The sequence below is a fragment of the Mesocricetus auratus genome, unplaced genomic scaffold (genome assembly GCF_017639785.1).
Source record: "Mesocricetus auratus isolate SY011 unplaced genomic scaffold, BCM_Maur_2.0 Super-Scaffold_100022, whole genome shotgun sequence".
Taxonomy (NCBI): Eukaryota; Metazoa; Chordata; class Mammalia; order Rodentia; family Cricetidae; genus Mesocricetus; species Mesocricetus auratus.
Genome location: NW_024429203.1, coordinates 8,833,030 through 8,849,631, shown reverse-complemented (window position 1 = coordinate 8,849,631; position 16,602 = coordinate 8,833,030). Strand labels below are relative to the sequence as shown.

The 16,602-nt window shown below is 42.2% G+C and overlaps 1 protein-coding gene across 5 annotated transcripts in view; it reads left to right on the top strand.

The window, feature by feature from the left end:
- The window catches only part of Ntm (neurotrimin), a 969,232-nt gene that overhangs the window by 845,222 nt on the left and 107,408 nt on the right, over positions 1 to 16,602 (top strand). For all 5 annotated transcript variants that reach the window (XM_021232077.2, XM_040730186.1, XM_013119429.3 and 2 more), the window contains one exon: positions 2,748 to 2,873. In XM_021232077.2, the coding sequence (XP_021087736.1) occupies positions 2,748 to 2,873 (126 nt within the window). The remainder of the gene's footprint in view (positions 1 to 2,747; positions 2,874 to 16,602) is intronic.

Below are 16,602 nucleotides of genomic sequence, written 5' to 3'. Positions count from 1 at the left end.
ACTGTGGATAGCACTCAAGTCCTCATGTCAATGGTGTGCTCTGAGCCTCTAATCTTAAAGCCGACAGTGTGATATAAGTTGCCACCTAGAAAGTGATCCTTTCCACCCTAGAACATCTGCACTCATTGATTTAGCTCTCATCACTGTGGTTGTGCCTGTTGTCACCTGAGCCCCATACAAAGCATGGCTTCTCTTTTGGCTCCATCCAGGGCAATGTGCCTCCTACAAACTCTACTGTTAGGCCAGCTGGGAGAGGGGTGAGCACTTCTCCATTTCCTTCATGAGTTGGATACATTCCAGTTGTAAATGATAGAGGTGGGGGAAGAGACGATTCTCGATGATTCTTCCAAGCATGAGGTGTGATTTTCTCATTTAATATACTTACTGTGCTGACAGCTCTGGCCCACTCCACCATCCATGCCACTTGGGGACTGTCCATTGTTCTCCAGTGTATGATTAGCAGATTAGCTATCATGTAGGAAGCCAGGAAAATGAACTCCCAGTCAGCCTTCCAAAGCAAGAATAATTCATTACCCAGCCTGATTTCCACTTAAAATGTACTTTATGTACACTTCCAACTACAACCCCTAAATCATCCCGTGTCCACAAAGTCCATCATTTTTTATTTTATTGCATGGCGTTGGCATGACATAATCCCTTGCAGAGAATCTCGGAGTGCTTTACAGATCAATAAATTACTTACCTGCACCATTTAAGTAATGTCTGAAGGCCAGCGTAGACACTCTGAAGGCAGCCTGTGTTCCAAGAAGCAAGCAAGGCTGTGTAAGTGCACAATCTGGGCACCGGCAGGGAGCAGGCAGATGTGTTGGGCCAAGTTCACCAGAAGGGAATGCTGCAGTTAATGTTCTGTGAGTAAAACACATTAGAGATTTTACATCTTCAAGAGTCCTATAGAACTAAGAGAATTTAGAAATGTATATGTCAAGGAGTCAGCAAGTCAGATGCTTAATCACTACCATATCAATTGCCTTTCTATCCTGATAGGCACACTCTGACTTTTAACAATTAACTGCAAATGACAGTGTTAGATCTTAAATATCTCTCAACCCTCTACTTTACTTCTGTCTTACTTGTTCTTCATTTCTATCTTAATGTGCAGGAATTCACACACACACACACACACACACACACACACACACACACACAGCCTCTTTACCTGAAAGTCAATGTATATTTAAGTCTAAAAATGTATGAAAGACACCGTATGCATGAAAACATAAAATTGAATGATGAAAAGGACTCCTTTTAAAGACCTTCTAATGAAATACAAGGGGTGGAAATTCATTCAGTCAGGGTGCCATCAGAGAGAAGCCGCTGAGCACACATGGCAGCCACAAGTATAGATGATACAGGACAAAACACAGCACATGCTTGGGAGCCATGAGTGTACCACAAGGATAGAGTGCAGGACCTAAATGGGAGAAAATGATGGAGAAGGTAGACCAAGGTAGAAGTCTGGGAGGAGATGCTTCCATCATATCTCTTTCCCAGAGGAAAGGGTCCAGCATGAGTATGGACGCTATAAATACCTGTTGAACTTCTACTGTAGATAGCTATATGAGGAAGATATGGTTCAGGCTCAGGCTGACAGAAAAAAAATGCATGGATGAGTGAATGAATGACTCAAAGCAAGGCGGATAATGTAGTGGGATAAATCTGTGCATGATTAGACTTAGGAGCTCAATAAATGACATCGTCATTTCAACTTCTTGAAGTACAGACCGTTTGGCATATTAGACAAATGAGGGGCCACATGGAGAATCCAATATCACATTGTCCATGGTAAAGGTGACAGTACAAAAGTATAGCAAGATGTATAGCATGAATGAGCCTCTGGCACAGGTTCCAGCGTGAGATAGGGTACATAAGCCAGTGCTTGACTAGGCTGCAGGGCTGTGAATCACAGAGGGAAGAGCACAGTAACATGCAGCCTTCGAAGGGGAGCCAGGCTCCAAAACATAAGCCAAGGAAGCAAACGTCTCCCCAACTTTAGGCATTTGGAGGACTACTCTCCTTCTTTGTAGGAGTGAGGTCAAGTGAGCATAGCTCATTGATATGAGTGCCCAAGAATCTGTGTCTAGTATGTTCAGCAAACATGGGTGAAGAAGCAGAACTGAATTTGAGTTGTTAAGGGGGAATAGGTAGATAGTAAAGGAAATAACAAAGAAAAATATAGATCCTCCATGTGACCAGAAATGGCATGGTGTGTTGGGGACAAAGCAAGGGTAAGTGGATGTGGGGGCCATTAGAGATGGTTGGGTGAAGTTAGTTGATGCTCAATTCTGAATGTGCTACTGTGCTGACCTAGAGAACCTGATTATGTCAGGTAGGTAACAGGGAGAATCCAAACTATTTAGATAGATATGTGCTATGTTAAAAACTGCATTACATAAAGCCACTTCTGAAGTCAATGAGAATGACTCATGGACCTATGTTGGAGGTATATGTGTGTGGGGGGGACTAAGAGGAGATAGAAGGTATAGTTGGGTGTTGCTGCAGCAATGCAGTGGAGTTGATTTCCCTCTGGGCTTTGTATTTAATTTGGAAGTTAAATTCAAGGTAAGAATTTTTTCCCTGTTTAGGGTAATTCTTCTAATTTTTCATCTTTTCCAAGTTCAGTCTATATGTTTCAATCTTTGGGAGTTTCTGTCAGCTTCTACTTTAAGACAATGAAAAGATTTGTCAATGGGGTTTTTATGTTCCTTCTACCTGTTTTGTCTCCACAGTATCTCCCAAAATTGTGGAGATTTCTTCAGATATCTCCATTAATGAAGGGAACAACATCAGCCTCACTTGCATAGCCACAGGCAGACCGGAGCCTACAGTAACCTGGAGACATATTTCTCCCAAAGGTAAGAGCATCCGTTCATGAGAGATCTTTTTAAGAAGGATGGGAGGATGTGGTACTGGCTGCTGAGTCTCAAGGGCTCTAAGCTTCTGCTAGTCTATAATCAACTCAAGACTCTTGTAGATATGATTGTTCTATGCAGAGTGGTCATAGCTGTGACAATCTCAGGAGGTGTACCTGAATATATGTGGGTAATCTTGTGGAGTTTAATTCTGCTTGAGTCTGGGTGACATAGTGGTGAAGATTTTCTGTGTAAACTTGTCCCATTGAGACTGATGATGGAAGTGCTGTGTTGGTGACATTGTCCAGCTGGTATTTGATGAGCTAGGAAATACAAACATAATGACAGATGAGAGCTCTAAATGCCATATTCCTAACAAGAAATTTCCTTGCTCTGTGCTTTGCCAAAAAATCTGGTCATTAGCTGATTTGTGGTTTTGCTGTTGTTTTTCTCTTATATTTCCTAAATAAAAAATATCACATAATATATGGCTGCATTGCCAAATTTATGTTGCCAAAATGTTCAGATGTTTTGAAGACCAAACTGAGTGATTTGTGCTTTAAACCTATAGGATTTGACAAGATGTCACTTAACATTAAGGTAGCTTTTATTTGTTATCAAGGAACATAATATTACTTCATTCATTCCCAAATATTTGTAGAAAGTGCAATCATCCAGGCTATTCTAGGCACTGGGGGAATTAGCCATAACCCCAAACTAACACATTTCTGTTCTTGTGAATATATTCTCATGAGCAGATGGCTGTGTAACAAGTACTGTTTAAGATTGAGAATGCTGTGTAGTATACATTGATGAATGACAAGGAGTTGAGTTAAGAAATAGCAGCACTTGAGCAAAGGCATTGATAGACAGCCTCAGATCTGTTGCTGAGCACTGGCTGATGTATGTAATTGCATATGAATTCATGCATATGCATATTTATGGATATGTGTGGACCGAAGAAGGCATGTGTATTGCTAGGTAGGGCAAGGTTAAGGAGTCCAAAGGCACCCTTGTGGATGTTTTTTGGCTTGTTTCAGTCTGTGTGCCCCCGCAGCAGACTCTGAGGAGAGGGATGTGAATGAAAGTTATTAGGGGAGTGCCTGTGATCAGCTTCTGTCGGGGAAAGGGGAAGGAGGCAAATTTGGATAGAAGGAGATGATGAGTCACGATGTGGTCCAGAGAAACAATCCACACGTCTGTGTAGGATTTCTGAAGTACAATGTCCCTTCTAATCTGTCTTCTACTAAGATCATTTGCCTGACCCTTTTCATCAACATAGTAGTTCGTTGTCGGGTATAGGCTGTTCCCCAGAAGGGTCATAACCACTGGACCAGGCAAACTGTTTTTACAAGTGAATTCCCGTGTTTTTCACTGAAACCCGAGGCTCCCATCCCTAAAGGTGGCAGTGCCTGCATAATCACACTTTAAAAATTCAGTTTAAAAAATGTAATCTCCTCTCAGACAGTGACAGTGTACCATGACAGATGGTCTCAGAGTTGTGACATGTTCAATTGTATTTGTTGTGGGCTCAAGGGAGCTGTTTGGTCACCATTCCTGATGTTACCCTGTGAAGAAAGGGATAAGAGAGAACTTTCTGCATTTAGGTCAGTCTCTCCTTTTAAAATGACCTTCTCTGTGGACTGGCTCAAGTCTAGGAGGACACCCCAGCTGAGCATGAGATCACTCATTAGTGATGGAAAGTGGGTCTGGGACACTTGTAAAGGCAGGGATACCTAAACCCACAGGTTTTTCGAGTCTACATATCCCATTCATCACAGCTTAATGTCACCAAGTCCCCAGTGTTATCGGAACCTGGGCCAGTCTGCCTTGCGATGCTGCAGAACATTTATCACTTGGGGTAGACTTACTTCACCTATTGCAAGAAACTCTGTCTCTCGTTTGATGCCCCTTCTTAGTCCCATCCCTGAGCAGTCAGCTCTTTGCCAGTGTACTGATGCTTTATGGCCTTTCTCCTCCAGATACCTTCTGCTGCTCAATCCTTTTATGCCCACGTCTCTCCTACACTTTTTGGTTCTCCCATTTTCCTCACTGTCTCTTAAATATTTCTGTTATGATTTACTTTATTCTCACAGTTAACCCCTTCTCTTCACCCCGCTCTTCCTCTTCCACTTTTATTTGATGCTGGTTCAGCTGTGTTTTGGGGGTCCTTTGTTCCTCCTTTTGTGGCCCTGAAGTTAATTCACTTCCCTAGGAGATTTTCACCTGAGCCGGGGCCAGATGCTGCCACATTCCTGAGGTTTTAGCTGCTATGGAAACAGGAGATGGATCAAGGGGAGAGGAGCAGGCTGATCAGAATCTACCTGCAGATTAGAGTAATTTAGATGAACGGCTTTGTCCAGATCTGGGTCCCAGATTAGCTGTCCCACTTTTGAACTGATGAGATATACTGAGCTGTAGCTAATCACCTCGAGACTCCCTGGGGACCAGTGTCCCTGGTGGGGATTCTTTGGAGATCAGAGATGTCATTGAGCTGTTACCAAATCTGAGCTAAAGCTAGAGACCCTTAGCAGTCAGGCCTTCTTCTGTACTCACTAAATGTTTCCAAGAAAGTGCTTATTTTAAATAAACCAGGACAGGTTTGGGGCTCCTGAGAGAATGATGTGCACCTTCGCTGAGTCTCCAAAGGCAGTGAGCAGTTGTCATCATTTTCCCAGTGGCGAAGACAGATCATGTTTCAGTCAAATTATTCTTACACAGACATGAAACTCTCCCCAAAGAACAGCTGATCCAGGCACTTGGGGCAACCTGATGACTTCATTGTGTTTCCCCTCTAGACTGATCTGCCGGTTTTGTGCAGTTTTGAAAATGCCTAGTTTTGTTTATCAGAAGCCATCCAGTGCAACTCACAATCTCTCATAACCTCTTTAGAACACCTACTTCCAGCCAGGGCCATCTGTGTGGAAAGGGAATAAACAAATGTGGGCCGTTCTTTCAGCAAGGCCCCTCCATGTTGATATAAGAGTAGATATCCGGAGGATAAAAGGGTCAAGAGGCCTACCCAGGCCATTTATCAGATAGAGAAAATGCCAGATGCCCACAGGCAGGATAGAGAGGAAAATAGCGCCTCCCAAGCTGCTTTTTGACAAGCCATTTTTTTGGTGCAAAGTTGTTTTTCTTATGTTATTTATGGTGTCTTGCGTTTTCTATTTCCTCCTCATGACTTACCACTCCTGGATTCAAGGAGAAAATGCACAGTTTTGTAGAAACCTGTCCTTACTCTGCTCACCTTTTTGGTATATGAACTTATTGTGTATATTTGCATGGGCCTTGATCTTCCCAGGAGGAAAAGTTCCCATTTCAGGTCCTCACAAGAAAGAGTTGTAGCTAACTCCATGCAAGCCCAAGCTGAAGTCCTCAGAAGGGTCACTTTGAAACACGCAGCATCAGGGAAACCAGAATCTACTCCAAGGCTGCTCCCTGCTCAGGAGTGTGGGTTTGTCCTTTGCTTTTACCTAGATCTGAAAGAATGTGCTTTAAAATTGTCCTAAAAAAAAAAAAGAGCCGGGTCGAGGTGGCGCACGCCTTTAATCCCAGCACTCAGGAGGCAGAGGCAGGCGGATCTCTGTGAGTTCGAGGCCAGGCTGGACTGGCAACCTCCAAAACAATACAGAGCAACCTTGTCTCGTAAAAACCAAATAAATAAATAAAATAAAATTGTCCTATCCCTGAGTTTTATCTAGTATGCAGAAATAGGTTCTCTTTCAAATATATCGTGAAAACCCCCAACAGTTCACAGAAATGTGTTCTCACAGCCCTAGCACCAGATCTCATTGAGGTGTCAGAGAGTTACAGAAACAGCTAGGACTCCTACACTGTCACATTCCTGACAGCCTGTTATAAGCTCAGGTAAAGATGTGAGTCCAATCAGGAATCTGTGGACGTTTTGCACCTTTGGAACCATGAGCATCTGATAGAGTATTCTGTGGGCGCCTACTTTCAGCAGCTTTCTTTAACTAAAACTCTTGGGTAGTGAGTTGCAACCTCATCTATGACACCCAAAGAGCATCTCCACACTAAGTCAAAGGCATCGAGGTGAGACAAAGGCATTGATGAAATCCATGGAGCAGAGATGTCCCACATCTGGTTCATTTGTACCATTCCCATCTCAAAAGTTCTTTGAGATCAGGGACTGTGTCTCACTTTTTTTCCACATCTTTCCCATATGCACAGTGCCTGGGGCCTACATACCACTCAGAGTACACTGTTGGTCTGGTGTGCAGCACTGCAATTTGTCATTGCTCCAAAGAATCATGCCTCTTCTCCCAGTGCAATGCTCCAGGCTTACTCTTGAGAGTTCTTCTCCACTGTGATGTTTACAGTGGGGAATCTGCCATCTTCCCCAGATGGAGCCCTTGTTGAAGCTCCAGGACATTTTCATTAGCCTTCCCCAGGCTTTCATGAAGCCACTCCAAGGAACCAGCTGTGTTGGGAGGTTCACCTTAGGCTGAAAGCAAAGCCCCTCTTCAAGCTCACTTTCACAGAAGTTGAGAAGGCTCACAGTGGCTTTGATGTTGTAATTTCTGATGCACTCGGGTCCTTGGTGCCCATCATTCTGCTGAGATGTGTTTTCTTGGAACATGTTCTTCATCTTGCCCTTCTGAGACAACCTGAGCCTTCCACTACTTACTGATTTCAACCCTCTGGTAGGTGGCCCCTAAGTAGTTTCCTAGAGTAAAAAGAAGGATAGTGATTATATATGAAAATGTACTGGTTCTCTCAAGTTGCGAAAAACAAAAGCAGTTAATTAGTGGGTAAAAGAAAATTATTATTTTAAATCCATCCCTCCTTCCTGCCCTTCCCATTCCCATCTCCTCCTTCTTGCTGTGTAAATAGAAGTAGGCAGGACAGCCAACATTTATCTCAGGGTTACATAAAGATATTAGGGTAGAATGAGAGCAAAAGTATCTCCATTGAGTTTCAAAATAAAGAAAGCCTCTTAATGTAATACTTAGTGAATACCTCTACATGACTTCTGCATCAGAGTCAACAGCCTTTCCCTGCAGTTATCCCTTCCTGCCTGTGCTCCAAGAACCCTAATGGACTACTGTTAGTCCTTATTTCTCAAAACTTTTCAAGTCAACAAGCTGATGAGACCAAAGTGACCCTTAGCATGGGTTCTTATCCTTGTCAGTGTCCTGAGCCACATACCCACCCGCTACCCTTTCTAGACCACTGACTTGCCTGGTTTCCCATTTGTCAGCACTGACAAGGCCTCTTCCCCAGCCAAGCAGGACACTGACACATTAATTGGCACCAGGGGTATCACAGCTTGACTTCAACCAGAGCTGGCAGGCTCTATGACTCTGTGACAGCTCTGTGAAAAAGTGTCAGGAGTGGAGCTCTGGCAAGACATCGCCTGACTGCAGCACCCTGGCACTAATGAGTAGCCTGTCAGCACCAGCATCAGGGCTTGTGTGGCATGGGGATCATTAGAATGGCAGACGAAAAAGTTCACAGCAGAGAAGAGATGAGGGAGGGAGCTAAATGCATCACCTTACTCGGACATGGTACCCACCCAGCATGAAAGAGAAATGGAGAGCGATGACTCTATACTATGCTTTAGGGCTAGTCCTGGAAACTCTTTTTGGTTGAGGTACCTTGTTATTAATCAGTGTACCCTATAAATCTTCCCTGTGGTGACCAAAAGGGATAGTTAGTGATTAGCCTTCCAGGAATGGCTGTACCAGAAAGCCATACAGTAACCCAAATCTCTGGGAAAGAATGACTGGGGAGAGAAAGGGAGAATTGGTGTTTAGTCTTCTTGCTACTTGTCAGGACAGCGTCCTGCCTGGGGGATCTGCTGAGAGCTGCCAGCCTTCTGCCTATCTTCTCTTGAGAATCAGAGACTAGGGAAGTAATTAGAAGAAGGAGGCTTTGTCTGTGACTTTGTCCCAAAAGTGGGTATAGGGATGCCCTGGGCATCTATTCCATGTGTCTGCTTCCTGAGGGCAAGTGTGAGGTACACTGTGTCTTGAGCATTCTACAGTGGGCTCTTTGGATGTGTATGGAGACACTGTATGGAGTATCTTCCCCTACTCTGAGGCTTTGGTTATAGAAGATGAATTCATTTCTATGAAAGAACTGGTGAGCTGTCTGAGGCAGTTGTCACTTGAAACTGGACAGATCCATCTGGACAGAAGTTGTCACTTACTTTTTAGTTGCTGGGCACTGGCCACCATTTCTGAATCTCTACTTCTTCCTTCCATTTATTCCTGTTTCTTGGAATGGTACATAAAGTTTTCATGACCTGTCCATCCCTATTAGTATATACAATGTTGTCAAACCAACCAACAAAGACAAGTCAGCACACAAGGGAAATCCTCTAAGTAACCCTTGCTGCCTTAGATCACCCTTTTACTCAAAAGTCCTATGTTTGCTTCAAGACCAAGATGCCAGCTTGAAAGCCTCTAATTGCACCACTGAGTCAGGGTGCACCCCTTTCTCTGGGACTCTAAACCACTTTCACACTTTTCCAGTTAGGAATGATGACTTTTCTCCAGTCATCCAAAAGTACTGACATTCTCAGTAATCTAAGAGATCACGGAGTCCAAGAGTAGTCCTTACTTATACCATTCTCTTTCATCTCCAGTGTCTGCACCAGTGGCACTGTAAGAGATAGTGGGGTGAAGGAGTATTCAGTGCTGGCAATACAATCTGCCATGGATGTACATGCCTGCAATCCCAGCAAAATTGGAGGCAGAAGCAGGAAAGATCATCACAATGCCGAGGCAAGCCTGGTTGACACAGTGTGTTCCAAGCTAGCTAGGGATATTTTTTGGTGAAACTCTGCCTCAAAAAAAAAGTAAAAATAAACTTTTTGATATCATTTAAAATAAAACCAAATATCAGTGATTAAGGAGGACTACACCATTGTCTCATTTCTTTGCATCATTTAAATTATTTTATGATTATAATATTGTGTGTGTATATGAGTAAGAGAAAGTTTAGGTCTTTCTCTCTCTCTCTCTGTGTGTGTGTGTGTGTGTGTGTGTGTGTGTGTGTGTGTGCATGTTCCATTGAACAGATGTAGTGGTCAAAGTTTTCCTTCATTGACTACATATCAGGTTGTCAAGCTTGGTGTCAAGCTCTGCTTACATACTGGTCCAAAATATTTTAAATTTACTAATATCTCCATAGTTACAGAACTTTTTTTCCAGTGTGAAGGTTAGAACTTAGAACTCATGCATGCTGGACCACCACTACTGAAATGCATCTCTCAGTCATCTTTGTATCATTTTTAAATGATAACTGTATCAGGATTTCCAAGTCAACTAGAGAGATATCTAAGAAAGGGTTCTGTCCCCTCCCCTGATCTGTACCCAAACCATCAAGTCTTGGGAAATTGAGATAACAATATACTGCCAACATGGCTGGGACAGGTTTACTAATGTACAACACCTGTCTCCATTACAGCATATAATATCATCAATGCTCTTGTTAGCCAACACATAATATTATAAGTGCCCTGTGGTTGTCCAACATATAGTATCATAAATACCATATGGTTAACTCACATGTCCTTTGATAGCCCCTTCTTCAGTACTTTGACTAATGACACAGGGACAGAAGGGGAGAACATTCAAACCCCTTCTCTAAAAATTGAAATTATTCAATTGCCAAAATGGACAGTATTTAGATGTAATTAATTGGCATCTCCTTCATGCTTCATCACTTTCCAATAAACATAGATCTTTAGTCAAAGTGCCCATGATACCCTAAGTAGCTCCTCCAGAAGGACCAGGAGACTACTGATGAAACAAATATTTCAGTGATCAACGCTGATCAGAGAAAGAGAAAATGTGTCATTAGAGGAGACTTGTTCAAAGCAGTATGGAATAGACACTATTGGGTCTGATACATAGAAAGGGTCATAAACTACGATGAAGATCAAACCACGGCACAACCTCACATGTAGGGGAAAGTGATCCAGAAACTCATTCATCAAACAGTTTGAACAAGATGGGGAGAAACGGAGGGAGACATTTACAGATTACTCTTTAACTCCATAATCCCTTTCAACTATAAATTTACAGCCAGACAGACACAGTCAGGGTAAAGTTTGCCACAGCCAATACAGGTTTCTGCGAGTTTAATAGTTATAGTCTGATTGAAAGCAATATTATCTGTGCAACTCTCTATTCCAAAGAAGGAAAATCATAAAAAGACTAGTGGAGAAATTAATGAGTTCAGTGTGCCCGAATTGAGAACATATGCAATCACGCCTCAGTCTAGAAACCAAGGGCAGAAGTGCACACCACAGGCACTGTTTGTGGTTTTATCCAATTATTTAAAAACCCTTGAAAAATGTTGTAGAATCAGATGTCTGCTGAATTCAGACACTGCTAACAGCGTACTCCCCCACGCTCTCCTGAGTCTTTGGCTATTTATGCTGGTGCTTGGTGACCGTTACCAAGCAGAACCCTTTTTGATGGAACAAATAAAGAAACAAAAGCAAGGAGATTGAATCCTCTTTTCCACAGATGCCAATCAGCATGGCTCAGTAAGATGAGAAATCTAGTTTAAAGGAAGGCCCCTACAGGCAGGAGGACCATTTCTGAACAGACTCACATGACAGTCAGCAACAGTTGGGGCATGAAAAGTATCTCATTAGACCAACTGAGACTTAGGAATTGTTGTCTAGAATTTGCCAAGTATTGACAATTTCAATGTTCTTTTCATCAGGTGTACAGTGTAAAGTATATGTACGCAGTGCTGATTTTGTACAGTAGTCAGTGTCCTTGCTTTCTTTGGTTTGGGTTATCTGAAGTCAACTGTGATTTGAAAGTAATAATGGAAAACTCCAGAAATAAACAAGTGTAAGTTTAAAATTGCCTACCATTTTGGTAGTATGACAATGGCAAAGTCTCATGCCATCCAGATTTGTTCTGCGAGCAACATAAGTATTTTCTTTGTCAAGCATAGCCATGTATAAGCTACCTGCCCATTTGTCAGTCAGTGGCCCTCTGGTTGCAAGATCAACTGTAGTGGTGTCACTGTTCTTATGTACAAGTAAGATGGTCAGTTACAGCCTGCCTGCCTTGACCTAACAATTTATGTGTCACCCGCCCCACTTTGTCCCATGACACGTTGTCCTACATCATTGTCGTGTGAGTTGAGCACAGTATAGGAAGATGTTTTGAGAAAGTGAATGCTCTCTTTTTGTTATGATTCTGTTAAAGCATACCATTAATGTGGCTCTACTTTGTTATCATTTGATCTCTTATTCTACCTAATTAGTATATTAAGCTTTGTCATAGGTATTTGTGTGTAGGAAAGAAACCTATACAACATAGGGTTCAAAGCAGTCCATGTCTTCAGGCATCATCTGGTGATCTTGTATTGCATCTCCTATGGATCATGGAGGGCCAGTTGAGAATTTTGAATCTTTTCTTGCCCTCCAATGACTGTGTTATTTTTCCTAGAGTCTGTATAACAGATAGATTTTCCATCATTCAATAATAACAATCACTAATAGTTTATGGAAGCTTAAAAATGTGCTAGGCTTGTTTCTAACCATTTATTCTTGGTGTCTGTTCTTTATGACAACAGTGAGAGACAGGTTTTATTATTAGCCTACTCCACTGAAAGAAAGTATATTATCTTTTCACATTTAAATGAGGCTTTTGAAGGTCAAATAAGTGGGGCAAGGTCGACAGCCCCCTTGTTTGTTGAATTCAGTGAAAGGCAGTTTGTATCCAAAATACATAGGGACTAAAGACTGGTTCTCATAGTAGACCATAGACAGCAGTTATGCTCTGTCCATATTCCAGACTTACTGAATCAGTGTTCTGAGGGTGCACCCAAGGGGCTGGGTCTCCATATCCTCTGGGCAATGGTGAAGTCTGCTCAGGTTTGAGAGTCACTGCTGTGGTGTGCTGGTTATTCACTTGACACAAGCTGTCACTACCTAATTCTCATAGATGCCCCAATCCATAGGCATCCCTTTTCTTTTAGAACCAAGGACAGGGATTTGAGATTTATAAATAATTGCATAACTAAGGTAAAATTCAAATAAAATAAAATTTGGTAGTCTTTCTGACTTCCTGCAAATCTACTTTTTCCCTCCACTGTACCCAGATGGATCCTGGTGCTCAGACTCAATAACCCTGAGGCATTTCCATCCCTCTCTCGGAATCTCAGACTCTTTTTAAATGTTGTGAACATGTCTGAATAAACACCATAGTCCTGAGCATACAGCTGTGGCCTCTCGCCCCCCTCTGCTATAACCGGGTCTGCTTGTGTGTGTCTTGTGCAATATCACCTTGCCTCTCCTCAATGACTCTGAGTCACAGGATTGACGGGGCTGCACTCTGACTTGATTTATTTTTTCCTTTTGTTAAATAGTACCATTTACCCACACAATGGCATGAATTCTGCTTTGATTGTTATTATTGGGTTGTTTTACACTTTAGCAGCTTTAGATATGAAAAGAACATGCCAGATTCCAGGCTGTGTTTTTCATTATCTGACTTCATTCAGCGTCACTATGTGCCTTGTGACTTTTGGCAAACTTCATCTTCCTAGTAGTAGAAAATGCTTTTTGCCACCAGAACAGGCAGGCAGAAGGAACTAAGAACAGCAATTAGGTTCCTGTCGTAGGGTCCGCAGCCTCTAGGCCAGGTTGTATGGGCTCTCTGGGTCTTGTTGCAAACTGTCCACTGCCCTGCAGTCCTGGGCCATGAACATGTAACCTTCCTTATCCTAGCTGGGTCATCTTATCCCCCTGGTTTTCCACAATAGTAGCTGGATCTTCTCTGTTCACTGCTCTAAAACACAAATTCCTTTCCGTGTTTTTTGATCCATGGTTGAAAACAAAGCAGCTTTATATGGATGGTTCCCCCACAATAGATTCAAGATTCCCCCTGCTTAGCTAAACTGCAGCCCAGTTTAGCTGAATTTTTGTGTCACTTTCTTGAATGTCTAGCAGGAGTAACCTTGGTTATAGATATTTGGCCATTGACCTACATGAGAGAGACAAAAGGCTTTCTCCTCAATTTATTTATTTACCACATTATACACCATTCTAGGGAAAAATTAATTACAGAAGGTAGTGTGTATGTTACCTCTAGGGAAACCATTGGTGAAATAATGTTAATTAATTAACTTATTCATTCAAGAATCTCTTATTAAGTTCAACATAATGGCACATCACTGTAGTCCAGGACCTGGGGAGCTAAGATAGGAGGAGTTCAAGGTGTCATGGGAAAGTGAGAAGGAAGACTGAAGGTGATGAGCTGGAAAGCAAGAATTTTAACAGAACAGGTGATCATTGAGAGCTGAAGAAGGAAAGCCTTCAAGTGATCTTGTGGAGTGAGAAAAGCAATAATCCCAGCCTCTGCATGCCAAAAGGAACAACCCACACATTCCTTGATAAAGCTACATAGAAGAAAGAGATCTCAGAAAATAGCCTGGTTAAGTTAACCAGGACAGCAAGGGTTGTCTGGAGGCAGAGTGTGTAACTGAGCATTTAACTTAGATTGTGGGTGTTCTTTGGGGGAACAGGGAAGAAGGCCGAAAGTTGGAAGTATGAGCCTAGTCAGGAAGAGAAAATGTCTGCTATATGGCAATGAAGGACCTGCTGGGCATGGATGGTAGTGGGGGACTTATGCATTGTGTATTTCAGTGAGACATGAGCCCTGTTGGATACAGCAGTACTAAACCCCAGGGAAGACATAGGAGCTCCAGTCTATTGATTGCAACAGAGTCCTATGTCCACTATAAGGGCCTGAGGGTAACATTAAGTGGGGTAAAGTTTTCTTGTTGGCCAGCATGATTGCCTTTTAGGGAAGTTGTTCGAAGTTCAAGGTGATGAAACAGCAGGAATAGAGAACAGGGATGTCTTTAGAGACATGTAGGAGAATGGCTGGAAACTGACAATGGGTTTAATATGGGTAGGGTGAGGTGGGGGCTGAGCTGTAAAAGTCTCCCTAAATGTTTTGTTTGGCTTCCTAGTTGCATGTTTGAGAGGCTTATAGCTCTTTTTGAATTTATTCCATGTGTCCATAGGTGGGATAATAAATACCAACTCATGTCTGACTTTTTTTAACATGTTGATGTCTACAATATAGTTCATATTAAAATTATTTTTAAACATTTTATGTCAGTGAATGTGTGTATGTCTCTTGGTGTGTACACCATGTGTATGCATGTACATATGGGGACCAGGGTATCAAATACCTTGGAGCTGTAGTTACAGATGGTTGTGAGTTGATCTATATGTGTTCTAAGAACTAAACTTAGGTACTCTGTGAGACAAGCTAGTGCTCTTACCCTCTCAACTGCTGAGCTAGCCCTCCATGCCTTTGGCTACTCTTTTTGTAAAGGACTATAACAAGTTGAGGCTTATGTTTGTGGGGAAGAAGGACTTAGTAGACTGAACAGAATGATACACCACACAGAGATGTGAGAGAGAGGCAAATAGGCTTGTCCTTCAGGTACTGAGTACCGAAGTATGCCAGTGAGCATCCAGATGCTACAGACCGAGCACTGAGTACAGCCTTGGCTTCTAGGGGCTCTAAAATAAAAGGAGACACTAGTCAGTAAAAATGTATACCTGTGTGTCAGAAGAGAGAGGGTAAGGAGAAAAATATAACTGAGATGAGTAAGAAAGATCAGGGGTGGAATCTTCATTAGAGTATTGAAAGGCCTAGAGTACTCCATGAAGTAGGTCATTAGGGGAATATAAAATATGTTGTTCTAGACCAATTGTTCTCAACCTGTGAGTTGCAACCTTGAGAAGTCTCACATATCAGTTCTCCTGCACATCAGATATTTACATTACAATTCATAGCAAAATTATAAAGTTTTAAAGCAACAGCAAAATAATTTTATGGTGGGGATCATCACAACAGGAAGATTAAAGGATTGAAGCATTAAGAAGATTGTTTTAGGCAGAGATTTTCGGTACTGCCAAGTCTTGAGTAAAGGGTGTGCTTGGTATACACAGAACGCAAGACTGTTGACAGACAGACAGAAATGGTAGACTTTAATGAGAAGAACTTAAAAATGATAATGTGGACTATGATGGTAGGGTTAAAAATGGTCAGACTGTTTTAAACTTGAACGTATTCTAAAAACAAGGCTGAAGTTCACTGATTGCTTTGTGTTTTCAAGAAAGCAGTAGAGACAAAGAGTAAGACTAAGATATATAACCTCTTACTAGTAAATATTTCTAGAGTTTAGTGCTTTAGATTCATTATGTTAAATGAATATGTGCCTATACATGGGCATGGGAGCTAGATAAACAAACTAAATGTTCAATAGGTAAAAGCCAAGCTTACCTAATTTTTATGTCATCTAAAAAGTGGGGACACTTAAAGAGAAGCTGTATAATTTTTATTATTATTTTAATTTTAAATAGCTTGTTTTATATGTCAATCCCAGTTTCCTCTCCCTCCCCTCCTCCTGCACCCTCCCCTCCATTCCCCCCCAGCCTCCCACCCTATCACCATTTCCTTCCACACAGGGGATATCTAGAGTCTGTCATTTCACTCAGGGCAGGGTCCAAGCACTCCCCTAAGAGTCCAGGCTGAGAGAGCATCCCTCTTTGTGCTATGGACACACGATGTCTGTTTGGATGCCAGGAGCTGTATAATTTTACAGAATAATGACTGGGCAACAACAAGGGAATGCCAGGTGGCAGACTAGACTCATAAACATGGCAATTGTATTCGGGGCCAGAGTTGAAACAGGGGACTTGTGTGCTGAC